The 27,412-nt window shown below is 36.8% G+C and overlaps 1 protein-coding gene across 3 annotated transcripts in view; it reads left to right on the forward strand.

Moving 5' to 3' along the window:
* The window catches only part of PCSK5 (proprotein convertase subtilisin/kexin type 5), a 248,593-nt gene that overhangs the window by 106,528 nt on the left and 114,653 nt on the right, over nt 1-27,412 (forward strand). For all 3 annotated transcript variants that reach the window (XM_062599429.1, XM_062599430.1, XM_062599431.1), the window contains exons 8-9: nt 15,629-15,841; nt 26,403-26,503. In XM_062599429.1, the coding sequence (XP_062455413.1) occupies nt 15,629-15,841; nt 26,403-26,503 (314 nt within the window). The remainder of the gene's footprint in view (nt 1-15,628; nt 15,842-26,402; nt 26,504-27,412) is intronic.

Genomic DNA, 27,412 nt, shown 5'->3' on the forward strand with positions numbered 1-27,412 from the left:
TCGTGCACTCACACCTTTTCCACTATGTATAAGTGGCTGGAAAGCATTTTAAAGCTCTGCACTTGAAGGTCTGAACATTATTTTGAATGCAGCAGGAAACTAGCTAGTTAGCTGGTGAGTAGCTCTAGGATCAGAAAGGTAGAGTTTAGTACAAAACATTTATTTGAAGACTTTGAGGCTGAGACTTTTGGACTAATACTGGACTGTAGTAACACTGTGCAGCAAAATTGTAAAGTGTAGGCATTTAAGCCAATAGGATTTTTAAACAGGTGTTCCCAAGATTGATTTTAGCAAACTGTAAATGACATTCAGCCTGGAAGGCTTGTGTGTTGTGTAAGAGACAGTGTTTGCCACTGAGAGATTATATTAATTTAAAATATAGGGTAAAAAGTGAAATCAAGGGCAATGGGTATAGAGGGATAATAGGCACAGTTACAAGAGCATCTGTTTGAGGTGACAGTCTGTATGCCTTGTTCAGAATATCAAGTGGTTTACACTATGTTTGACTATGAGTTGTAAATAAATTCAACATAAAATTAGTGCCTGCTATCACTGTAACCACTATCTTGCAGCACAAGCCTAAGAGCTGTGAATTCTTCCATTCCAGTCACTGCTACAGCACTCACTTGATCTGGTTTTCTTGGTAAAGTTGCATAAGTTGCTTACTCTGCCCCAGGCCTAGATGTGGATGGTAATATGTGCTCACTTACCTGGCAGGTGTGTATGAAGATGGAACATTGAAATACTAAATTAGTGACAAGGATTGTCTGCTTCCTCTGCTATGTAATGTTAAAAATATGCCTCATAAAAGTCAGCACTGTGAATGCTTTATTAGCCATGCAACACTGGGCCACTGCCTTCCTTTCACTTGGTAATATAATGACATTTAATGAAGATCTGCAGCCATACACTTTTGCTTGTTTTACAGAATGTAACATGTTAAGCCTGGCATAGCAAAATACCCAAGGATTTACTTAACTTTACACTGTAAGGAATTCTGGTGGCTTAGAAGTAAAAGATGTTCGGGGACTCCGATAGATTCTGCCTCCAGAAAGCTCTGTACATTTAATAATCATTATTAGAGAAGTTGCTGAAAAGGTCATAGAGCAAAGTCACGAATCTGTGAGAAGGCCGAATGCATCTCCGTTGTTGCATCCGGTGCATTGACAGTTCTCCTTTCACCTGGAATGTCAGTGCTCACCAGAGCTCCGTTGCAGTCTGCTGCTGTTTGACAGTGACTGCAGAGAAGAAAAAACAATAATGTTTTGAAGGGATGCTAACAAAACTGCAGGACACAGGGAAAGTAGAGCGAAATAAGTTTCACGTTTAAACATACATACATAATATGCTGGTTTAAGTACCATGTTTCTTGTTGACTAGGAACCAGGAAAAGTTTAGCCAGAATTTCTGTATCTGAAGAATTCAGTGTTTTCGTTGAAATTTCAAATTCCATATAAATCTAGTATAAATCAAGAATGCGGATTTATTTTCTGTTAGCAATGATCTCGAATTTAGGGTTTGTTATTCCATTATAGTGATTTATAAATCTAATATGAGAAAATACCCTACAGACCACAGATAAATTTCATTGTATTACCATATCGTGTACTACATTGTACTATCACAATCTATTTATTTATAGGTACCACTATATAATGAAAACACAGGACTTCTTCTACAGTTCTGAGCGGGTCTGTCTTTTAAGAACAGTCCAGAAAAATAGTTTACTATACTTCTTGGAATAATATTAGAAGTCACATTTGATGCAATTCAAATGATTATTATTGGTTTTATGTTTTAACTTTTCTTTCATTTTATCAGCCTTCTTCTCTTCTGCCCAAAATAGCCCATGCAGAGTTGCATAGTTCTAAGTATTTCCAAGTATTTGGAAATGTTGTCTAGCTCTGACTAGGACAGTTTTTTCATTTCTGCTAAGAAAGTAAAAGTTGTGTTCAAAGTTTAATAAAACTGAGATATTATTGAAAGAAATCATACGAATAAGAGAGAGAAAATGCTTAAGGTTAATACTCTAGTTCTTTAAGATGTAACATATACTTTTCTACAAATATACATGTATGTCTCAATTATCTGCATATTTATCAAATTTTTATAGACCAAAAATAAATTTAAGATTAACCTGTTTTCCTTACTCCCTTTAAAAAAAAATGCCTTTTAGTTTGGATAAAGATACTCCTTCTATTCTGCTTTATATTGTTATTATATTTGTCTTTTTAAAAGATGAGACAAATTGCAGAAGAAAATACAAATTGTCTCTGTTTCACAGTATTTCTAAAACAAGATCATTGTCCAAGGTAATGACTGCTGGATAAATACCCGCCCAAACACCGATTTCCCCAAGCAGTCACAGTAATTGTGCAAATAGTAGTAAGCAGACAAAAACTCCTATTACACTGTGTTCAGACCTTGACCTTTCTTTTTTTTTGAAATGTTGAACTGAACAACGACACTATTACATCAGGTACCTGTGAAATAAATTAAAGTAACACTGGTACAGGAAAGTTTGGCAAGATCCTCTTTCAGATCTACACAAAGGTTCAAAATTGATACTGTACATTAGTTCTGCATACGCAGACAGAACTGGATGTTAATTTTAAAAACAGAGACTGCAAAGAATAAGGTCAACATTTTTTTAAATGGATCTGAAAAGGAAAGTAAGCCTGGTTTGTATAATTAGGAAAATTATAGGTGGTGCTGAATAATAACTGTGATCAAAGTGTAATAAAGTATAAAGAGTAATCTCTTTTTATTAAACTAATGAAGTAAAAAATGAAATGGATGCGAGAGCCACAATCTCTTATTCAGGTTTCTGAGACTGGGAATCTTGAAAAAAAAAGCCCAGTTTTATTCAACTTATATTATTCCAATTAACAACTCAAGACGGGTGTTTTAGAACTATTATTATTCTTAAATTTGCTGAGCTAATATGATTCCTCCTTCCAAGTCCTGCACAAAATAACAAAGATAAATGACTGTACATTTTTTCCAGAGTTCCACAGAGACAGAACATGCCATAAATTGAAATAGACAAATCTATTTAAAGAAACTATACAAATATAGAGTTTATGAAATGAAACCATAACCAGAAATTAAATATGCTTTAATAATTCCACCAGCATCGAGGTAAAGGAAGAGGAAAACGTTTTTTAAACCTGTCTCAAGAGCTATGATTTTCTGTCATCTTTAAGTTATTTAATCCTATTAAATTTACATCCTTGAATTCAAAAAGTAACCTTGGAGACTTTATTACCAATTTCTATGCAAATATAATAGCTCCCTTTGTATCATACTTTTAGCTGACAAGATCCTTTTCTTGGAAATGGCTTAGTTATAAGAAAGGAAAATTCTGGAGGCTTGTGTTTTAAATATCAATGTGTTACAAGTTGTAGACTTAATAACCTCAAAAACAATCTCATTATAATCACACAGAAAATGCCTTAAAAATCAAACTAAGATCAGTATGTCTAGAAGTAATACAATCAGAAAAAGAGTTGGATAAGTGATGTCATATAGGACCCTCTGTTCAAGAATAAAGAGGTTTAACATTGCAAAACCATGGAGTAAGAATGTAGTCTTTGCTGAGTGTAGAACGAAAAAGAGAGTACAAAAGCCTTTCCCTGATGCAAAAAGGTAAAACCAAAGCACCATTAGATTTTAAGATGAATGGATGTATCTTGCAGTTTGTATATTACAACCATTTTAGAGACTCGTGCTCTCTATTACACAGTTCTGTGTTACAGACTTGAAACTTGTTTGTTTCTGTTCATACAAATAAGCCTATTATTCTGGGCATCAGTCTCAGCATCGTTTGGATAATCATACCTTTCAGATACTCTGACTTGTTCTTTCAGTGGTGTTTGAGAAAGTCCTAATAACCAAGTTTTGGGAGAATTGTGACCCCTGTTGATGTTTTTCATAGCAGGCTTTCAAAGAACTAGTTATCTCACCTCTCACAATGCATAGCCAGCTATATGGTTTCTGGTATTTGCTTAGCAGTACCCATGAGGTAGTCCACAGCAGTGGCAGGGCAGATCATCCTTAATATAGCACAGCACGGTGGACAGGCAGTGAATTCTGCATGGGAATTTTTGGCATTCTGCCTGAGTCAGCGCAGGGGCCTTCGTCTTACTGCCACAACATCATTCTGCTCAACAAGCTGGACAAGAGCCAGCAGGTTTGATGGACATTAATGATCAGATGTTGTGTGGCTGAGCCTCTTGTGAGAACTCAGCTTGGTGCCTTCCCTCCCATCATCACTGCCCCTTTTCATCTTTCTCGCTTCACCAGCTTCAGCTGCAGAGCAGGTATTCAAAGCGCTTAGTAGGAGCAGAAGGCTCCTGGACCGCCACTGAGTGAGCCTCCAGTACAAAGGCAGCAGGAGAAGAGCAGAGCAGGGCAGAGGAAAAGAGGAAAAGGAAAGGAAAGAAAAAAGGAAAAGGAAAAAAATGAAGAAGAAAGAAAAAGAAGAGGATTGCATATGGATTTTTATTATTATTATATGCTAGTAGACTCCACGCATAGAAGAGGTTGTTCATAATTTGTCCAGGGAAAAGGTCTGCTGCCTGTGTTGTGCGACAGATAAATTTGCTCTTAAATGCATTTTAAAATGTTGCTGTCTTCTCCTGTTACCATTCCTTTGCATCATTGTGTGTAGGAAGTGTTGCCTACACAAGAGAGTTAATTCTGTTCTACTTTACTGGGGAACTGCACTATAAAAATTCAAGACAAATTATTACAGAGAGACTCCTAGTCTAATGTCACAAAATAATTTCCAAAATAGCTATCATTTTATACAGAAATATTGTAGTGCCCAGAGGTTAAGACCAGATTTTTAAAACTTTGTTGAGTATGTTGACCATGTGCACTCATAGTTTGAGATTGAATGTACATAAATCTATGCATATGCATGTCTCTGATTATACTTGAATAAGTTTTGCATGCGCAGCAGTTCACAAACAGTTGTAACTGGTTCACCAAAAACTACTTGTTGAAGATCAGACAGAAGGATTGGTACCATACTTAGGGGAAGGACTCTGAGACATGACTTCAATTATGCTAAGGTAACCTGATGTTAGGCCTTGACATTATCTGTTACATACATTGCATCCCTTCTGTGATATGTGAACCGATAAAGTATTTGCTTCAGCATATCAATTTAAACTTTTGTAGGATCTGTACAGTCTGGGATTGTCTGTGTACTAGAATTGACAAAGTCATGTTTGAGTTTTGATATTGTAATTCTGCCTTCTGACATCGTAAGACATAGTACCATTGGCTTGGAATAATATTCATAGTTTTAAAATCTGTAAATACAATTATCATCTAGGCCTTCACCATAAGCGATGCCAGGAAATTTCACCCAATTATTATTGCATCTGTCTCTCTGTTCCTTGATTCACCTATTATTTTCTGTTTTCTATACATCTTTTAGGAAGAGCCAGTCTTGACTGAAATAGTCCAGAGAGAACATGTTATATCCACAACTATGCAAGTTGTTTGCTACCTTCATTCTTAAAAATATTTACCTTATTTCTCATATGAATTTGTTAGTTTCCTTTTTATTGTAAAATGCCACTTCTGCAAAATTAATGTGAATTTTATGGTGTTAGAAATCTCCATATGTAAGTAATTATAGAGTTGGGCCAAGTGACTTCGTGGATAAATTAAATTGGAACCTAAGGACATAAGACAGGAAATGACCTTGCAGGTCATCCAGTATGGTTCTCTGCTATCACAGGCATCGTGTCCTGGAAATACATTTAGCAATTTATATTTTAGAATCATTTAGAAAATTCTTCCCCTCTATTTCTGTTGAAAGTGTTTCACAGCCATCACTGATCCATTGGTTAGAGACTTTCCTCTAACTTTTAGCCAGATATACTCACATGAAGTTTCTGCCCATTTTTTCCCATGCCAAAATTGAGTTTTAGCTTAAATAGCTTCTCTCTTTTCTTTTTGGTTGGTAACATATTTATATAGCACAGTCTCATCTCTTCTCAGCCTTCATTTTGCTATGCTAAACAAGCCACACTCGTTAGTCACTTCTTAAAAATTTAGCTGTCCGTCACCTTACTTATCTTTGTAGTCTTCACATCTTCCGTCCTGAATTATTTTCTTGGATGCAGGTGATCATAGTTAGTAGACTCATTAGCATATTCTTGCTTTTTATTTTAAAATAATGTAGTAAGTTTGTTTCCAGGGCCAATCTTCAAAATATTCCTACAACTTCTACTTCCTAGAGCCCAGTGGTTCTTCAGCAAAGCACACATCATGCCCGTGCAGCCATTTCCATCTCCACCTTGCTGTTACATTAACCTCCATCCTTTCCTGTTCCATTACTGATTGATACGAGGGGCCATTAAATGTTCTGCAGAAATTGTGTAGACTGGACATAATGCATATCTCTATAAAATAAGTTATCAGAAAAGAACTTGACAGATTTGTCTGGAAATCTAATTTCAGTACATGCATGCTGCATTTTAACCTATTTCCATTAACTTTGATGTCTTTTACTCTGTCCTTCAAAACCTCTTCCAAAGCCTAGAATAAAAATGTGTTTTATATTCGGTCTCTTTCTATTTGTCACAATTTCCAGGCCATGTGGTTCATAGAATCACAGAATCAGTAAGGTTGGAAGGGACTTCTGAAGATCATCTAGTCCAACCTCCCTGCTCACCTAGAGCATGTTAGACAGGGTTACATCCAGGGGGGCCTTGAATATCTCCAGAGAAGGAGACTCCACAACCTCTCTGGGCAACCTGTTCATTCCTGTAGTTCTTTTCTGAAACGCTTGCTGTTTTCTAGCATCATTTTTTTTTCAAGTGTGAATACCAGAATGGGGCATAGAATTTCAGTCGTAACCTTTTCTGTGTAGGGGTAGTACTATTTCCCTTTTTTCTATATGTATTCACCCTGCTAACAGATCCGAAGATTGGAATAAATCTCATGGCAGCTCATTGCCAGCTGGTTATCTGCCATGACCCTAAACTCTCTGTCAGAGCCACTGCTTTCCATGAGTTTCTCTGCTTTCTTCTGTGTGTCATCTGCAGTCTTTGTTCCTAGTTCTTACCTTGCATTTGGCTGATAACGTGTATCTCAAGATACATTAATGGCTTTGCCATTCATTATGGTTTATACTTGAAATGATCTGGTTTTCTGGAAATTGAGATTGACCAGCAAAAGTCAGTGTAGGTGGCAACCTTAACACATCATTAAGCTAATAATTCTTCTTTGATCTACAAATTTGCACATAGTCAGCAACTTCCAGCATTTGGTCAAAGCAGAATTAGGGATATTGTCTTCCAGTAACAGAAATTACGGAGTTTAGGCTAAGTAATATGTGGATGAACTATGATACCATGCACATTATTTTCTGTTGGTAATATATAAACAAAATAAATCTTAAAATTCCCATCCTTCACTTTGTTTGGAAAGAGAGGATTTTCACAGATGACTATAGTACAAAAAAAGAATTTGCAGAAAATGAAATAATGTACCAGAAACATTCTTACATTACATTCAGTGGAGTATACAAATCCAAAAGGAAGGAAAACTTGGAATGAAAGTTACAGGAAAATATACCTCAAAGTGTCCAATTTCCTTAAAATGTCACAAAGTGTACTGGAAACAGAAATTGTTTAATTACCTCATCCCATCTCTCAAACATATATGGAAACTATTATAACAAGCCAGAGTAGTATTACTGCAGTTGGACATGCTGTCCAAAGCGGCCTCTGGTTTCGGGTGCCCAACTTGAAACAGGTGATATATTTGAACATAGGAAAAACACACCAGTATTGATGTAGGGTAGGTCTTAAGTTGGAATGCCGATACTGAAAAGCAGCTTTGGCAAAATGGGTCTCTTCTGATGCACTTGAAGTATATGCATTTCAGAAGGTGCATTTTTTGAAATATGAATCTGATTTCTTTGTATGGACAGCTCACTTGTCCCCTTTCCTCACAAAACTGTTAGAACTTGAACAGCAGCAGAATCTGTACATTTCTATGCATCATGTAGGAAAAAAAAAGATTTCTGCAAGCCAAATGCCTGGAAGTTTGGCCTCAAGAATATTCTTTATGTAGAATTTAACAGAAATGTAGGGTGTAAGACAGCGAGAGCAATAAGTTTGCCCAAAACCCAAGTGGCTTTGGTGTTTCTTCCCAAACCAAATACTAGAGCAGACTGACTGAACAAGGGGGTTACTGCAGTTCTCACTATGCAGGTGGGAAGTATCTGTGATGCAGCTTTATTTTCTGCTCATCTATTGAAAAGAGCTAGATTTGCAGAAAATTCTTCAAAAGTTCTGTGGACACTGGAAAACCTGAAGCCTTCTATAAGCAAGAGTGGTATAAAAACCTGAAACTACCATTTTATGGATCTGGTAGCCACAGACTCCTTTCTAATCAGAGTTTAATCAGGCAGTAGTGTTAAGGTGATGAAATCTGCCTTGAATCTTCTCTGCAGAATAGCAAGGTGAAATCCGTCTCTTGTCCAAGTGCAACACAGATATCTTTTTGTACAGTGCCTGTTTACTTTGGCTTTGTGTGCAGAGACAGTTTCACTTATCATTAAATTTTTTTGTGTAACATAAATTTTGGAAAACCTAACTCTTGTCACAGATTTATACAACCTGTTTCATCCCAGTAACAACATCAGCAAAAACAACAATTGGAATGATCATATGGAGAGATAGCCTAAACCGGATCTGCAGCTCATACAGCCTTGTAGCTGGCTATATTTTGTTTAGGAAAATGAGAAATTCATTCCAGCATTCCACAGGTTCAGATTTCAAGTTTCAGCCAACACTTCTTTTGGTTGCACTTTAAGCCTAATTATAGCTCTGTGGGGAATATCTTGGAGCTGTTTAAGCTGTTGTTCTAGTGAAGAGTAAAATAAAAAATACACGACATGTAAGGATGCATGTTGAAACATTCCACTGATATGTCCCAGTAATTACTACATTAATGCATGGTTGCTTGTGGTTATTCAATACATTATTTTTTATGTGCACATAAAATATTTTCACACTTCAATCTTTTGAAGGTATCCCATTGTATGAGCTAACATAATATGTTTTTCTTTCTTTTTGTCATGATCTTGTCAAGATTTTATTGTTCTTTTTCTTAGTAAAGAAGTTTGTTCAGTAGTAGCCAAAAAGCTTAATTATACTGTCATTAACTTGCCTTTGCAACAATGTAAGATAATCATTGCTTTTTAGAAATATAATAGATTTGCTATATTGTATGTGTACTGCGTATGTTTTTCCTCTGTTGTTATCTAGGAGAGTCTTTCTTGACTTCCTAGTTTTCCTAAGAGTAAAAATGGGAATGCTAATATAAAAGCACAGGACTTATTTTTTAGACATTCCATCAAGCATGTTAGGTGTACGTACATAATGCTCATTTCTTCTAAGATCCATTAACCCCACAGTTTTAAAGATCTGATGCACAAATGTGCATTTTTTTCTGAGCGCATGGATGCCTCAACAGCATTCATGGTGTCTGAAACTTTTCCTTTTGCTCATGAATTTTTGCTTTTAATACCCACAGAAAAGATTATTTTAATTTAAAAAATTTTGTTTGACTGTCTCTTCTTCTGATAGCACTTCAGAATTGCTGTCAGGGGCTCTCAGCTTAATCAATTTTCTGTTCTAGAGAGAGACCTGTTTGAGAGCATTGTGCAGTCTACAGAAGAGTCAGCAAATGTTTATAGGTAGTGTGCCAGACAGTATTTTTCTTTCCCAAATTAGAGGTTAAGTGTGCCAGTAGAAACTCAGCAGGAGCTGGGAGATGCTGCTTCTCAATAGCAAAATGCTGCCAGTCAGGAGACTGGCATCTCGCCTCTCTGCAAGGCAACAGTATCCAGTCCCTAGCATGTGTGTCATTCGGAGAGCGCTGGACTTGAGTACTGACTTCTTCTCCACAATTCTGAGTTATGCACATTTCCACCTGGGGAATTAGTTTATAAAGAAAGATGTCATCTCACACGCTCCATTTCCAGTTTCCCAATCATGATCATTCTCACTTCCCGGCAGTAGTGCTTGTTCTTGGAAGCTTAACGTAATTTTAGAACAGTTTTAGGGAGAATAGAGGAAATTAAAATTCAGACCCTAGATGTGGATAGGGTGCGTCTCCGTCTCTCTCCGTTTTATATTTGCGTGATTTGTTTTCTGCTCCAGGGTGTGGGATTTCTGTTGTATTGGTGCCAAATTGCCTCTCCCTGACTAGAGCCCTTGTTTGTCTAATTTCTCTAGGTCCGTGGTTCTGTGCTCCTCTGCATTTCCAGCTCCTTGTTTTCTTTCTGGTCTTGCGGTAAATCTGATCGCTTCCTTAGAGATAGCAAAACTGACCCAGGAGACAGAGAGGGTTATTAGTGGAGCTCAGTTCCCACCCACAGCACTGACAGGAAAGTGTCAGGATTTGCAGGGCAGATTAAGGCAGCTTGACTTGTAAAGCAGTGAATAGGTGGCCAACCTAAACTTTGTAAAACAGTATGATTAAATTTTGCTCCCTTGGACCTGATAGGTGGAAACTATTTTTATTAGATGGAAGTCTGTTGCACAAGCAGCTTGGAAATACGTGGGCTGCTGATCATCCTTAGACTAATGTGTGAAGACCTCTACCTAATAATAGTGCTGCTAAGGTGGTCACTCGTAAGGATGTGTTTTAGATGTACAAACACATAAACACACAGACATGCACAAATATATGCATGCAGTCAGAGAAGTCTTTTAACAGTGTTGGAAATTCTGCAGATGTCATTATGAAAATGTTCATACTGGCTCTCATTCTTGGCAGCCTAGCCCTTTGTGCTGTCAAACTGGGGGAAAAGAAAGAAAGAAAAAAAAAAAAGCTTTCGTATCACTTTTCTCCCCTCCCACTTGCAAATTGCTGACCAAGGGAAAGGAAATATTGCCAGAAGAAAGTGGGTCTGCCCCAAGATGTTGTGTCATGGTTTTACAGGTGCAGTCTCAACACTGGAGCCTTTATATCAATGAATTGAGTGCAAGACCCTTTTCATTCAGGATCTTGAGCTGTGTATTGTGCACAATAGCTTTTCCCAGGAAATATACTAGAAAATTGGACTATGACTAAGTAAATAGTAAGTCTTAGTTATCAGTGAAGCACTTTTTTCAAAATGGAGAGGTTGATTTTTCTTCTTATTAACAGTCTGATGTTTTATGCAATTTAAGGAAGAAATAAAAAACAGGGGAACATTTCGCAATGGTCTAGCCCATTGACAAGCATGAGTGCAGCTATGAACACCGTGAGAGGGAGTCAGTAGCACTGCCTGTGCAAGAACACAGCAGATACAATGCTGTGCCTGAAGAAAGAGTTAACACGTTTTTAACATCACTGGAACTAGCCCTTAGGATATCGTGCTGCAGTCCTGCTCCATCCCAGTCCATGTCTCTGCCATAACTCACTAACTCTTTTACTTTTGTCTAAGTTGTACCCATATGGTCTGTAAACACACCTTCACTTTTAAGTAATTAACGAGACACAGCTTCTTTGGCAGCTCAAGACTTGAGTTTTCATCTTGACACCCTTGGGCATCTGGCACATGACAAATGATAGATTTAAACAAACAGTGAAAGCTACAGAGTGCCTTGCATGTGTGTTTAGCTTCACTTTGTAACACAGTCCAAATGTCTGTTATTTAACTTTATGTATTGAAAGGAGACCAGTTGGAAATAGCATTCACATACAGTAGGACAGCTGATGCTGTTGCTCTAATTACTTGTTTGATATACAGAGTTACTAGCAAGTTTATAATTTTCTTAGCATGACTGGGTCTATTGAATTACCAGTGAGGAAACAGAGAGAAGGAGGAAACCAAATGGTAGTTTAACAATAGGCAGTAAATGAAAACCAGAATTTATTTATTTGATACATTATTTTGGTCAGGTTGAATTTAGTTTGGGTTTTCATTTACTTATTTTTTTAAGCTTGCCATTTACTTTGCCAAGCAGCTTTTAGGAACAAGCTCTTTAGCATTTTTCTAGACTGAAGGTAATGCTGTTGTTTTCTGTGAAACGCCAAGTTGTTAAACGTACTATATTGCAATGTTTTAGAGGAATTGGAATTCTTTCTATGTATGTGTTAGAGAATATTTTTCTTCCATTAGGCAATGCGTCTGGTACTTATTTTTCATTGGGACAACAAAGATGATACTTTATATGTTTGCAGAAGGCATTAATTTAAAAGAAAATTGTATCAATTTGTTTATGAAGTAACTTAGCGCGTTAAGGTCAGTTCAGGTGCAGATAGCTGTTGGTTATTTTTAGTGCCCTGTCATTACTATTAAAATTTAAATTGGTGTTTGTTATTTTTAAATACTGCACTACAGAATTTCTAACATCCAACATGTTTCCAGCAGGATTGTTGAACTGGAACATTCAAACCTGAAAATATATTCATATATCTGTTTTTACAGCTCATTTTTTGTAATTAGTATGGTAGCATAAGTGTGCATCTAAAGAAATGTACCATACTTTCTATGCAAAGAGCTAACAATTCAAGGGCGCTCCTGCAATTTACATGAAGTACAGTCCTAGCTTGCTGTGAAACAGTACTCAGTGTAGGAATGGGACAAATCATGTTATACTGTTGTTTGCAGACTGATTAGCCAAACACAACCAATGATTACAGCGAAAAATTACAGGTGGACTATTATTGAGAAGGTTTTTTTGTATGCATATTTTTTTGAGAAATCATTTTTAACACATTTTTAAAAAATGTGGGAGACAGACTTTTTTACAAAAAGTTAAGATGAATTCTATTCTTCTCCTCCTTGGATCTGTGGTTTGATTACCCTGAATTCCTATTTCTTCTTTCTTGGTTCTATCCGTGGGTTAGTCTGAATTTCCCATAGGCATCGCTCTGGCCAAATGTTGGTACCTTACCTCCAGTTAATGTACTAGCTTTGGGGGAACACTTAAGAAGAAAAAAAAATGTAAAATTCTGCTAACCAACACTGCTGTGAAAATTCATCAGAAAAGTTTTGATAGAATATATTGACTGAACTGGAAGCTGGAAGTGCATCTATGTGAAATATTTTGTATTGTGTATTCCACTTACCTAAACATGTATTACATTGTAAGAGTGTGTGTGTGTGTGTGTGTTAAGAGAGAGGAGTTATTTTTTACGAGTGGTCTAGGATCAGACAGGAATGTGTACATGGCTCTGAAGGAGATGTCAGAATTGACAGACAAGCCAAAAACAGCCATAGAAGATGTAGAAGACAACAAATAATAGAATACTGATGGAAAGAGTGGTCTAATTGCAAGAGTTTATGGGATCAAACCAAAACACAACTAGCAAAAATAAAGCAGGAGCACACCAGAGTGGTGAAGTAGCATGTCTTTTGTGTAATCCTCCATCGTACTCCCAAGAAACATGCAGAGGACCCTAATTTCTGCCTCCTTTATCTGATGAGATAATAAATGGATGAATATGCCTGAATTAATCTTTCCAGTTCCCCTTTCTTTCATCTCATCAGATTTTTTCAGGGATAGAGGGGTGAGAAATAATGATCTCTAAAGGGAGATGACCCAACAGTAGAATGGAAGAGAAGACAAGTGGTTCATAAACCAGTTTGAGCCCACTGAAATTAGCAAGATAAGTCCCACTGCCTTCAGGAGGCCCTAGACCTGACCCAGCCAGCTCAGAAGAACACCTAGAACAAGAAGCCCAACCCTAAAAGAGGATTTTGATTTGACTGGAGTTCATAATGTGGGGAGGGAGAGCTCTAAGTTACGAATAGAGCACCTCAAAAAGCCTAGCATTTAAAACAGCAACAAAAGTTTATTATTTTGTATCTTTTTAATCAATGTAGTAGGTAGGATCAATTAAAGGAAGAGAAAGAAGTTGAAATAACTACAATTCCTGGTTGCTCAGACTGATCTCGTCTGAGAATGTAGATTTCATAATACATTTAACTTGGCACTCTGGGATTTTTTTCTCTACTTCAAATGCTTTTTTCTTTTTTTAATGAGAAATTGGATTTTAGAGACATAATCTTATGTAAACACTAGTCAGGAGAATTTGATACTTAACTTACTGTGCTGGAAAGAAGAGCCTCTTTAGGTACTATACTTCTATTAAACTCACAAAATAAAATTCATCCGTATTTGGGACCTTAAGCCTGAAATGTGAATTGCAAGGTTTTTTGTCTTACACTGACATAGGTTCAGCAACACTCAGCACGAAATGCTCTAATGAAAGCCCTCTGCGCATCTGGATGAAATGACTCTTTAAATGAGTAATTGTTTAAGGTCAACCTGGTAGATGTCCAACAGATGTGTTTGTGTCACTCATGGTACACAAACGCACTCTGTTTAGAAAAAAAAAACAAATGAACTCTGCAAATGGCCAAGCAATTAATTTGTGCATAGAAAGTAGTGCTGTACTCTTTAGAATATTAACTTACACGTAGGAGTGGGCCTGCCACTTACAGAAACCAGGCATATATTACATAATGAATTGCAAACCAGTGAGGTATTAATGAGATTATTAGCTTAATTGTGATATAAGCGGATGTTCCATTGCTTTGAGGGAATGTGATACAAACCAAGGTGATGTAACTTGGGGTAATCAAACACAAGTTTAGTCCTTCAGTGAACCTTTTTATCAGAACTAATGGCAGAGTGCTTCCAGGTCATGAATGCTGATAATTAATGCAGACCATGCAAATTGCATGAATCTGAATTTCATTTGCCTTCATGAAATGTGTATATATAAAAGAGGTAATTCCCTTTTAGATGTTAGCAATATAGGTTGTTGATTATCTTCACTTTTCACACCAAGGCCTATTTAAGAGTACTATACCATCAAAAATACATCTTGATTCATTATGGATGCTGATTAACTTTGGTGTATTGATATGAAGGTTAGGTTACCTATTTTAAGTCCTCCTCTGAAATTATGAATATGCTTAGCTAACTTGCCCAGATATTCATATATTTGAATATCTTGATGACTTGACATTTTAGTGCTTGATAATAATCGATTTTAAGGCTCTTTTTGTCAGTTTTTGCTTTTATATAGCGTTGTGCGTTTCACATCTGCAATGGTCTAGATGGGTTGGAATGAATGGCCTCCAGAGGTTCCTTCCCACCTCAGCTATTCTGTGATTCACTGATTTATAAGATTTGTGAAACTATTATGCTGTGTCCCGAAATATAGTGCTGCCAAACAATAGCAAGAGTCACTAGTCAATCCAAGAACAAACATCTAAGAGCCCTAGTAAAAAGAAAGGTACTATACATTACAAAGGGTTGCAAGTAGGCTGCTACTTTTCCTCCTTCAACCTAGTATGCTGTCTTAATGCCTGCTCTTTGAGTCTTTATCTTTATTGGTAAGGCTGGACGCCATAGATGCTGAGCAACAAGAAGAAGCTGCATAGAAGTTTGGCTTCTAAAGCTGTGTTCATCCTCCTTTTTCTGACTTCTGACTCTGAACTCTGCTAGACCTATTTTTATTTCAGATCCTTCTCAGTGAGCTATTCTGCTGTCTCTCTTTCTTCAAATGCCTTTTGGGGAGAAAGACCTATTAGGTGAGGGGAAAAAGAACAACTGTTAATCAAATCTTTTGTATCATTTCCAAACAGGGACGAAGAGGTTTAGGCTCAGTTTTTGTTTGGGCATCTGGAAATGGTGGAAGGAGTCGAGACCATTGCTCCTGTGATGGCTACACCAATAGCATCTACACTATCTCCATAAGCAGCACAGCTGAAAGTGGGAAGAAGCCTTGGTATCTGGAAGAATGTGCATCCACGTTAGCTACAACATACAGCAGTGGGGAATCCTACGACAGGAAAATAGTATGTTTTTTTTTATTATTTTTACATAAATTGTATTTTGGATTATGACTTTTGAGGGAAGGACGGAGAAATAGCTTATTTATGCTGTTTAAATGGACTGGTAGAAAAAAAATCTTATTTGGGCAAGTTTATTTAGCCCAAGTGTTATTAAGTTGTTGTCACCATACAGCTTCCAATTCTGAAGGTAGTAATTTGAAGCCAACAGGGGTATCTCTGCATGCTGCAGATGGATGCTAGGTTTTTCTGCTAACTTAATTGTGGCCTGATACTAGATTTTTCTGCTAACCTAATTGCTGCAAGCTCTGAGTGATGCTTTCGAAGATCTTACTACCATTGACAGCAAAACAGGTTTGTTTCCTGACGAATACCCTGCAACCTTTCAGTAGGCATCAGAACATATTCTCTTTTGTTTTTAATCCAGATTTGATTTGTTTTCATACTTTATGTGCATGAATTTAGAAGCAATTTTCCTGACTAACTCCCTGGTATCTCAGGTTTATTTGGATCCAGCATCATTCCTCTTTGATATTCATTGATACTCAGTTATTATTCATATTGCTGCCTATTTCTAGTAGCACACCTATTTTAAACAAGATTACGTTTGGTGCTGATCTTCACTACAGTTTCTGATTTCATACCTAAATGGGTGCATCCATTTACCATTATGTTCTCCTCTTGGTGAGAGAGCCAGGAGCTGCTTTAATCCTCTTTAATTCTCTTTAATAATCTATCAGTATCACTAGTATTTGTATGTTATTGTATATTGGCTTTTTTCAAATTGAGTGCATTTGATATATTTTGCTACTACTCTCTTTAGCCTTTTAAACCCTTTTATTAGGATTAATAAGGTTTGTTAAGCATGGTCTTCTTCCTGACTTAGTAATTCTGGTATAGAACTTACAGATCCTTATTTCTTCTTAAACAGAAAATTTAGGTAGGTGCCACCCACCATGTTCTCTTTTTAAGTAGGGGTTTTATATTGGCTCTTTCTAGTTCTTAGTAGATACCTCTCTTGCTGTCAGTGAGGAGTTAAATAATCTTGCAACTATTTTTTTTAATACTGTCTGCCTTGTCTTTCAGGATTCTGGGATGCTGGCCATCCCTTCTTGGAACCTTCCTTATTCTCAGATGATCTAATTTTTGTTTTAAACTTGTTCTGAGGTACTTCTTCGTTCCAGTAATTTTTCTGTTCTTTACTTACTTCTCTCCACAGAAACCTTATCTCTTCCTAGCATGTTTCTTTTCTCCCTGATAAATAATAATAAAGAAAAGAAATTAGTCAGCTTCATAGCATTCCTCACTTCCATGATTAAATTCATTCTACTGTCCTTTAAAAGACCTTCACTAATATCTTTTTCTTGTTTAAGTCAGACTGACATAATTTAAGGTGAACAGAAACAATTATGATTCTCCAGTCTGACCTCTTGCATAACCCTGTCTATGGGTTATTCTTCCCTGAATCCTTCTGCAAGTGCAGTGGTTGTGGTCAAATCAAAAATAATTTTTACAAACACATTCCATCTTACTTTCAAAATTTCCAGTGACAGAGAATCCACTAAAATCTAGAGTAAGCTGTTTTAATTACCCACATCCATTAAAATGTTTCACTTACTTGCTATCCGCATTCTTCTGGCTTCAACTTCCAGGCATTTGATCTTGTCATAGATTTTGCACTAATTCAGCATGCTCTTTTTACAGCAGCACATGTTATCCAACATTAAATATATTACTAATTAATTAACTAATAATTAGTTTAAATACTACATCAGTCTCTTTATACTAGATAAAAACCTGGCAAATAGGTGAAATTATAAGGACAATACTGCTTGCCCTTTCAAAATATTGACACTGCTGGTTTTCTTTCAGTCTTCTGGAACTTCGCCAGTTTTTCAAGACGAAAATCAATAATACGGTATAAAAGCTCTTGTGAAAGTCTTTGATGCTTTCCAACTTGTTGATTTAAATAGTGGCTGTAATAGTTATAAATAGGAAGATGGTTTATTATCTTTTTATGCTCTGAAAACTTTATTTTGATTTTTTCCAAAAATAGAATATTTAGTGCAATATCTATTTTCTCTACAGTACTAGAACTATTCTGTTATTTCTGTACAATTAAAGTAGTGCTGTTTTGGGAGCTCTTGTGATTTTGATATATTTAAAAATAAAATATTCTTCATGTTTTATTATGCTCTTGTTGTAGGCTTCACCATTTGTGCTTTGTCTTTCCTTACCATTTTTATGCAGCTTCTGTCCTCTAATTTTTATTCATTGCTATCCACTTCATCTTTTATCCATTCATATTTGTTTATTTATTATTTCTTTCACTTCTGATTACCTGTTTCTGGACCAGTATATCCTTTCTCAATTTTCTCTTAAGTCTAGTAAAATGACTTTATGTTTCTTAGTCCTCATTTGTAGTTTTCTGCTTATCTGATTTCATTTTTGTGCATTCCTCTGATTCCTGAATAGCTACGGTTTTCTTGATCATTGTCTTCCATTGTTTTCAATTAGCATGGACTTTCTACTTTTACAATGTTACCAATTCTGTAGGCAGCATTGCTTATTTTTTAAACATTTCGCCCTTTTAACTTACGCTAGCACTGAAAACACTTGGAGGTTTTCTCACCTTCATTGTTGTAGACTTTCTTATGAAAATAGAACAAAGAGAATTAAGCTGAATCATTTTTTAGTTTACCAAAGTATAATACTCATCACAGAATTTATGAAATTGTGCCCATATTAGGAATGGCTGCGAGAGCTGGGCCTGTTTAGCCTGGGGAAGAGAAGACTGAGGGGGGATCTGATCAATGTGTACAAGTACCTGAAGGGAGGGTGTCAAGGGGATGGGGACAAACTCTTTTCCGTTGTCCCATGTGACAGGACAAGAAGCAATGGGCAGAAATTGAAGCACAGGCAGTTCCGCCTGAATGTGAGGGGGGATTTCTTTCCTGTGAGAGTGACGGAGCACTGGATCAGGTTGCCCAGAGAGGTTGTGGAGTCTCCTTGTCTGGAGATATTCAAGGCCCGCCTGGATGCAACCCTGTCTAACATACTCTAGGTGACCCTGCTGAGCAGAGGAGGCGGGGGGTTGGACGAGATGATCTGGGTGATCTCTTCCAACCTTACTGATTCTGTGATTCTATGATTTGCAGATTTATATTTTACTGTAAGGTTTTTGAAAGACATACTTTACAAATAAATGATCGGTTGTTATACACCAAATGAATTGACATTATACCAGAATTAGGGAAGCATTGAAGAGATTTTACATGAACATTATTGAAAAGATGTAAAGATATGCTGCTTTAAAGTGTTCTCAATTTGGAGCCTCCATTTGAGATCTAAGCCTGAGTATTACAGGTAAGCAAAAATACCTTTTAATTGAAATCCATCGATTCTTCAGGTATTGATTATTTTTAATAATCATATCCTCTGTTCTTTGGGGAGTGATCCAGCTACATATGGCAACTTTAAATTACAGCAGTAGTGTAAGTTCCTGATTGTGCACACTGAATGGTAAAAGCATATGCGTGCTTAACAGCCATAAAAGTTTACCCAAGTCTCTTGACCCTTCATTTACTAGAACTTAATTTAGACCCTGACTGCTCCTGAGCCAAAAAACCTGATGGGCCTGCCAAATGATTCCCTGATCACAAATGTGAGAGTGTCAGACCATAAATAGGCCATCCACCACTCTTCCCTGTGCTATGTTACCAACTGGCTTCCAAAGCACATAACCTAGCTCAAGGTGTTTTCTGCTGGTACTTTGCATTTGAAGGCAGCTTGTTCCCCCTTGCAACACCATCAGTGACAAAGCAGAGCAGTGAACGTTCAGTGCAATGCAAAGCTTTCTATATCTGCATTGTATGCAGATTATGTATACATAATACCAGTTATTATATATGAGAATAACCCTGTGCTCCCATTATGCCAGAGCCTAGTGAGAAATGATGTGAAATTGTGGAACCAACCCTTTAAACTAAGAGTACTGAGCAGTTACAGGTACTAGCTGCAACTTTTCCAAGTCCTTTCAACACGTATACACCCACACATGGAGACAGGAGTGTTGCTCTCACCCATGCATCTCTTGCTTATAGCATGAGCAATCATTTTGAAAGCAATAATGATGACATCTTCATCCTCTTCTCCAAGTTGTCTACTAAAATTCATTTCTCCAAAAGACCTATCAAGCCTCATTTCCTTTGGAATGAATTCTCAATTGAAACATGAGCTGAACAGAACACAGAACTGAAAATTTTAAGCACAAAGTTTTTCAACGGTTATAAAATGCTAAAAGAGTCTAGGAAAAAGAAGATGTGTGCTCATTTTTATTGTTGAATCATACATCTATTTCATGATCATATCTTACCTCTTGTTTAGATTGCTACCCTTTATGAGGTAGAAATTATCTTCCTATCCTTCTGGAAACAAATCTAGAGCTTGCAGTAAATGTAAAGTGGCAAGTAATGATACAACCAAAGTTGAATGTTAAATTTCAATTCTCCAAATTCTTTCCTGTTGGCTTCATGAATGTTGAAATATTGATATATGATAGAAGAGTCCCAAAGAGACAGAAAATATTGATGGAGTGACTGGTGGTTAGAATATTCCCCCAGGTCATAGGTTCAAGTCGGTGCTCTAAAACAGAGAGAGAACATGAATTAGAATATGGATCTCTGTCATTTCTGGTTTCTAAAATAGGTTTTTAGCAGTTCTGGGATTGTTCTTTCGCTTGTTTGCAGAGTGAGGGCTTATCTCTTAACCTTCCCACTTTTTAAAGAATTTTTTTGTGGAAGTATCTGCATTTATTTTTTTCTGATTTCTGAGATCCTTTTGGTAGGAGCCTGATTTTCTCACAGTACATGCAGGAAACTGGTGTGCCTAAGAGACAGAAAAGATGCTAATTGGCAGGAAGGTTTAGGGCTGGACACTACGACACTCAGCACTGTTGCATCCAGTTACCACAGAGCACTGTGACTTGCCCAAGTTGCTGCTAGACTGACAGTGGAAAAGAGAATTTGTGTGTCTTTATTATGGCTTCAGGACTTTATCAGCTGGATTGTAGGGCTTCTTCACGATGACATTTAAAGATAGGAGCTCACCTCCAGCGAACTTCACAGAATCACGGAATGATTGAGAGTGAGATTGTAATGTTAAAGTGACACAAATATACACTTTCATTAGTGAGCTTTAGAAGTGATACAGAATTGGCTGCAGAGATCCCGTGGCTATCTTTATAATTTTCTAAACATTTAGCAGATGCAACATAGTTTAGCAAGATGATATGCTATCATATGTTGAACTTCCGAGGTTTTCAGTACAAGAATGCATATGAACTTAAATGCAATACACAAATTTGCTATGAAGAGGCCAAAGTTCATGCCATTACATGAAAATAGTAACAGTATTTGATCAAGTCATATCATGGTTCAGTTTATGAAAGTGGGACTCTGATATTCAAAATAGAAGAAAATAAGAACTACTGCAGTAAATCAGGGGGAAAAAAATGTGACCTGATGTGAGATTTGCAATCAAAATTAGTGCACTCATTTATTCATATGTAACTGAGAACAAAATCTGATGTCATATGAGAATCTGCAACGTAGTAGTACAGAAAAGTTGATGTGATGTTAAGGGACAGTTTATGGCTACTACTTTATAGTTCATGGATGCTACTTTACAGTGTCAGATTATGCAATTCTTTATTTTTCATTAGATGTCTCTAGTTCTAATGTCTTTTTTTAAAAAAAAACTTCTATTTTTCTATCCAATATGTGCAGAGTGTATTATGAGCTGGATACCCCGTCACCAAGTGAACATGTTAGGTACTGATTGCATGGATTAGAAGGGGACAAGTAAAAATTTTTACTAAATGTTTTGGCTTCAAAGTGAATTAATAAAAACACCCACACTTTTATAAGTATCTAGGGACTCCTTTTCCCCTTTTCATGTTACCACATGTTTTTATAATTATTACAAATGCAGCTTGTAGCATAATTTTAGGAGATTTGCCAATTTTGAAGGTTTTTCAGTCTTGTATGATCATAATTAGCTTAGTAAATAAGAGAATAATCTGCTCTACACTACTCTTCCACACGCAGCTTATTTTTACTGACCTTAGATTAAAGTAAATGACAACAAATTCTGGTTTGTAACAGTTTGAGCTAAGAGTTACAGTGAAGCATACACTGATGTTAGCATCTTGCATGAGTCCTGCTGTCAGCAGCCCAAGGAGCCTACTCACCAACTTGATGCCACACCAAACTGTATTCCACACCAAATTGTATTCTGGTAAATGTTTGCCCATAATGGACTGAGTTTCCAACTGTTGACTGCATTATAGGCAACCAAAGCATACAAACATTTTTCAGAGGAAGTTGCATGTATGCCTTTTACTTAGACAGTTAGAGATAAGAGCCTGTATTATTTCTAGGTCTTTTCAAGTGCATCTGCAAAGCACTGGCACAGATATAGAAACTCACCCTCTGGAACAAATGCAAATAAAGGCTAGATAAAGACTATAAAAATATACTTCATTATGGAGGTTGTCTTTCAGAAGAGAGCAAGTGTAGAAGTAATAGCCAAAGACATACTTTTGTCAGCGCATTTTTCCTATTCTCTTTTCTGATATTTTGAATGCAGGACAACCTTGGAAGATAGTTTCCCCACTCAGGCCCATGCAGCTTTGCATTATACTTAGAATAAGCATCTTAGAATATGTTCAGTACCACCTAGCTATAGTTATTTATCTGGGCCTTGAATGTGTCAAAGATGTTGCACAAATGCATCACAATTCATTTGAATTCCTTTTTAAAATAATCTTTGAAAGCATTAGTGAATTGATAGGTAAAAATACTTCACAGATAAAATGTGTAAACCTGTTGCACGTGACTAATCTTCTAAAAGCTCCATCTATAGTTACTATTTCTTTACTCCATAAAACAGTCTGCTGATTTTTTTTCTCTTTTAAGATCTATTTCTGTCTTGCTGACCAACTTTTGCTTTAAACAGCACTTGAAACAAATATCAACAAATAACATCTCAGTTCTTAAAATACAAACAAATAATCTAGTCTTATTCAGAAGCTCCTGCAGAGTATGAAGGTACAACGTGGCACCTTCACTGTTGAGTAGGTAAAGATACACTAAGGACATGGGAAGGAGCAGAAGTTTTTTTGTTAAACCTTGTCACTTTAAGGGCACAGGCTGGTAGAAATCAGCGTATCGTGGGATATTACAGCAGCAAGTAAAAAACAATTCAATCAGTTCAGAAGGCTGAAATCATGAAATATGAAATGTTAGTGAATAAGAGGCTTAGGACAGGAAGAGTGAGTGTGTTCTCTGCTAAGGAAAATCCTGTGTTTGACCTCAGTCATGAACCTCTCAGTAGATGAAACTCTGAGAAGATTGACGTTACAACCTTAATAATAACTGCTCAGGAGTAACATCTCCTTAAATCTCCAGAGCAAATTACTTTTACAAAACTATTGTGATATGTTTCTACAGTTTTTCTTTAATAAATCTGTGCATTTTCTGAAAGCTGCCTGACTTACACATATGGTAAGGATTACAGTACCTTTTGATGACTACTGTAACATTTATCTGACTTTCATCAAGGTGTCCTAGGCTTTTAATCTCATGCTGATTAAACTACACCAGTAGCAGAAACACTGTCATTGCCCTCAGTCAAATCTGGTTGATTCAGAAGAGGTAGAAGTACATATAATTTAGGGCCTAGAAATATTACATGGACTAATTGTGGGTAAATCCGATTGGCATTTTCATAGATCAGCAGTTGTTACAGTATTTGAAGCATATAAATGTGTTATACTCAACAAAAGATTCAGAAATGGCTGTGGAATGACAGCTCACAGACACTAGTGACAGCTTCATGGGGCTGTCCAGTGTCACATCCTTTCGGTGTGATTAATGATGTTGCCCTCCTGTGGTTCAGGAATCTGGAGCATCATTTTTTCTTCTCAAAATTCACTCACCTGATGATGGTCCTGTTCTCTCTCTCTCTCTCTCTTTCTCTCTTTTTTTTTTTTTTTTTTTTTTTTTTTTTTTTGAGCAGTAGACAAAGTATTTCTGACAATGACTCCATAGTGCCAAAAGCATGCCTTAGATCTTTGGGCATCTCAGCTCCTGTCAGCAGTAACTTCCCTTTAAAATGGCTCAGATAGGATTTCCACTTAGGAAGCTTTCTTTACACATTTTCTGATGAAATATTTGCTGTGCAGAAGAGAGGCATAAGGGGCTGTAGTGCAGACTGCAGCCACAATGTCTGTTCGGGACAGAAGACCCCATCACAGAATAAAGAGATGTCGTGTTTTTATTGTGCTTGATATCCATATGGGCAATAAAAACTGAAATGTGTTCCTCTTCCAGAGGACGAGAAACACAGAACATGCATGAGGCTGTCACTTAATACAAAGTAGTTATGGGGGCACTTCTCCCTATCTGAACTCCTGCAGGCACCAATGTCCTTTAGTCCTCTTTGGAAAGTGGACAAGAAGCACCGCTTCTTGGCAGGGGACAAGTTCCTTGAATGGGACAAGCATGGACCAGTCCCTCTTTCTGCTCTCCTTTTTTCTCCAGTCTCCTTTCTACTCCCCACCATTTGCTTTGGCCATTGTTTCTTCAAAGGGGATACCTGATGCGTTCATGCCACTATTTGTGTGCATATCATCCTATAAACCTTGGCCGTTTTCATCTCACCTCCAAAACCACTTCTTGCATCTGCACGCATAGGCAGTGTAGTCATGGGAAAGTTCGTGCTGCAGTTCCATGTCTTAACATTTTCAGGGAATGTATGGAATGTGCTTGTAGAAACGTTTTCCGTTAATTTTCCTTGTCTAAATTCGTGAAGGAGGGGAGGCAAGAGATAAAGAAATGATATGAGCATTTTATTTATAGGGATCACCTTTTTTGTTGGTAAAAGATGGTAAAAGATGAAAAAAAGATGCGTATACATATATGAAAGATATTAAATAATAGCGAAAACAAGGTTCTTTCTAGACTTCAGTATCCTTGACTCTGGCCTTTGCTAAGTCCAGTAATTTAAGAGTATGACATCGTAAATGTTATAAATGCTTTAATCCTTATTTTTCAAGGTCTAGAACCTTCCATTTTATGTCACTTAGTCACTACTTGCTTTCAACAATCACTTCATAGGTCCTGTGAACTTCTTCTATGGAAGTCCTTTGTGTTAGCCTGCATGTGTTTACATGTCATTAAACATTTCAGCAGCCTTATACTAACTATGTAATACATATACTACTGAATATTATGAATGTATATGTATAAAACTTGTATGTCCTATTTGCAGTTGTTTGTAATGTGCTCAGATGGTAGGTGGCTATTTTTTAAGATCCTACTTTCAGTAGCCTCTGGTTTCAAAGCTGGAGAGATATTTTTACACCTCTTGTAGTTTTCTGTGTGCTTTGGTTCCCATTTGGTTCCTGTGATCCACTCCTTTCCCTGTGTTTGTGCTGGTGTCTCTGTTGCAGGTATAGTATAACACTCGTGAACTAGATCAAATGGAAACATCTGCATAGATTTTGCCTGAACATGTTAGGTGGTTGTGACTTCTTGTCTCCAATGCCTTGCTTTTGCAAAAATAACCTCTTTTCAAGAAAGAAAAGTTTAGACTAGAATCACTTTAGATTAATCTTGCTTGAAAGAAGCAACTTCAGAGTGAATATGTTTTTGTGTGTGATTTATTGCCTTAGAGAAAGTGTATACCTAAAATTCTTTATGAAGTAGGAACATCTTAACACCACGCACAGGACTGTGTCTTTTCAGTTAGTATTGCATATTATGGCTTTATGATGCCACTAAGATCATATATTAAAACATAGTCGTGTATAATTAAGTGATATATAACAATTTAAATCTGCAGATAGCTAATTGACTGTCTCTAAGCCAAATTTGTGATTACATGAACCTGTTTAGATGAATTGTTTGATTTCACATGAATTACTACATAAGGAAGAAAAGAAGGGACTGTAGATTAAATACACAATTAACATGAAAGTAACTGTATTGTATTCTATCACATACTTCCACTGTGACTTCAGGCAACCCTATTAATCTGACTGTACCTCTTTACAGTCTTAAAAATGGGCATAACCAATCTGTGTGATGGGAACACTGTGAGGTTTAATTCATTCCAATTTGTAAAGCACTTTGAGATTCTTGGATGGGAAGTGCTCTATAAATGCCAAGTAAGAGAAGAGCAGAGTTCTAACCATTCTGTTATAAAACCCTGTGCATGTTTTTCAAGTTTGCACATATTTTGTTGATCATGCCATGAAAAAAAAAACTGAGACTAACTTATGTTTTCAGAGCGACACGGAGAACACGATCTTCAAGTTCACAAACGTCTTCAAGCTCTGAGTAGAAAATGAACATCTAAAATCATGTACTCAGAAGGCTTTTTTTCCTTCTTTGTGATGAAAGAAGAAAATACCCTCTGCTTACATGCAACTCATCCAAGCAAATGAAACCTGTTATGATTTCTGAAGCTGTGTTCTAAATTTCACACATTCAATTTCTTCCAGATCACCACAGACCTGAGGCAGCGCTGCACAGACAGCCATACGGGAACCTCAGCCTCTGCACCTATGGCTGCAGGCATCATTGCACTGGCACTGGAAGCAAAGTAAGATCTGAGCTATACTCTGGAAAAAAAAAATTAATCATACAGGTGGATTTTTCTCACCTACCTGGCACCTTTTCCCCAAGGATCTCAAAGTGCTTTAGATACTCTGTGTATTAGAAATTCACGGTATCCTTCTAAAGTCAGGAAAGATCAGTGCGTTCACCTTACATGCAGGAAAGGTGATACCGTAGTGATGAAGGCAGAGTACTCAAAGTGTTGAAATAACTTGAAATGGTGGTGAGCACAGGTGGTTTCCACTGAATGGCTTAAAGAGTCCTCATAGTGGCTTAAGGTACCCTCAGAGTGCTGCCCAGGATCTGCTGTACTCTGCAGGCTACTGTAGGTTGCTTCTTGCATTTGTCAGGCTCCTTTTTGCAGCATCCACTCTGGAATGTAAAAAAGAGTACTAGGACTTTACTAGGCTAGTATGAACACAAAATAATACAGTATGAAAAGTAAAAATTCACAACTTCTGCGTGTTGAAATGAGAAGACTATCTTTTCTAATAGATTAAGTTCTAAAAAACATACATAAATGCAACTCCTTAGTCCTTTTACCTTTAGCACAGAAAATTTGTATTTTATAGGCATTCTGTTGACTGCAAGATTTTTCTCTCTGCATCTAATCTCTTATCAATAGCATATTTACGGAACAGCGGAAATATAGGAGATTTATCAAGTAATTTGTTCTTTGGAACCTTTTGCAATACTGCATGCTCTGTTGGATGATACATGGAGGTCTAAATTGTAGTACTCAACCCCAAATCCTGCTTAAATTCAGAGGTTTCTAAATGGTAAGAGATCAATTCTGTTATATTCTGAGGACTGTCAGTCTCCTTTGAGGGTATGCAGTTCCTTTGAAGAACGTAAAACTTCTGTGCACAATAGTCAATTCAAATTGTATGTCAGT

Source organism: Rhea pennata, chromosome Z (genome assembly GCF_028389875.1).
Source record: "Rhea pennata isolate bPtePen1 chromosome Z, bPtePen1.pri, whole genome shotgun sequence".
Classification (NCBI taxonomy): Eukaryota; Metazoa; Chordata; class Aves; order Rheiformes; family Rheidae; genus Rhea; species Rhea pennata.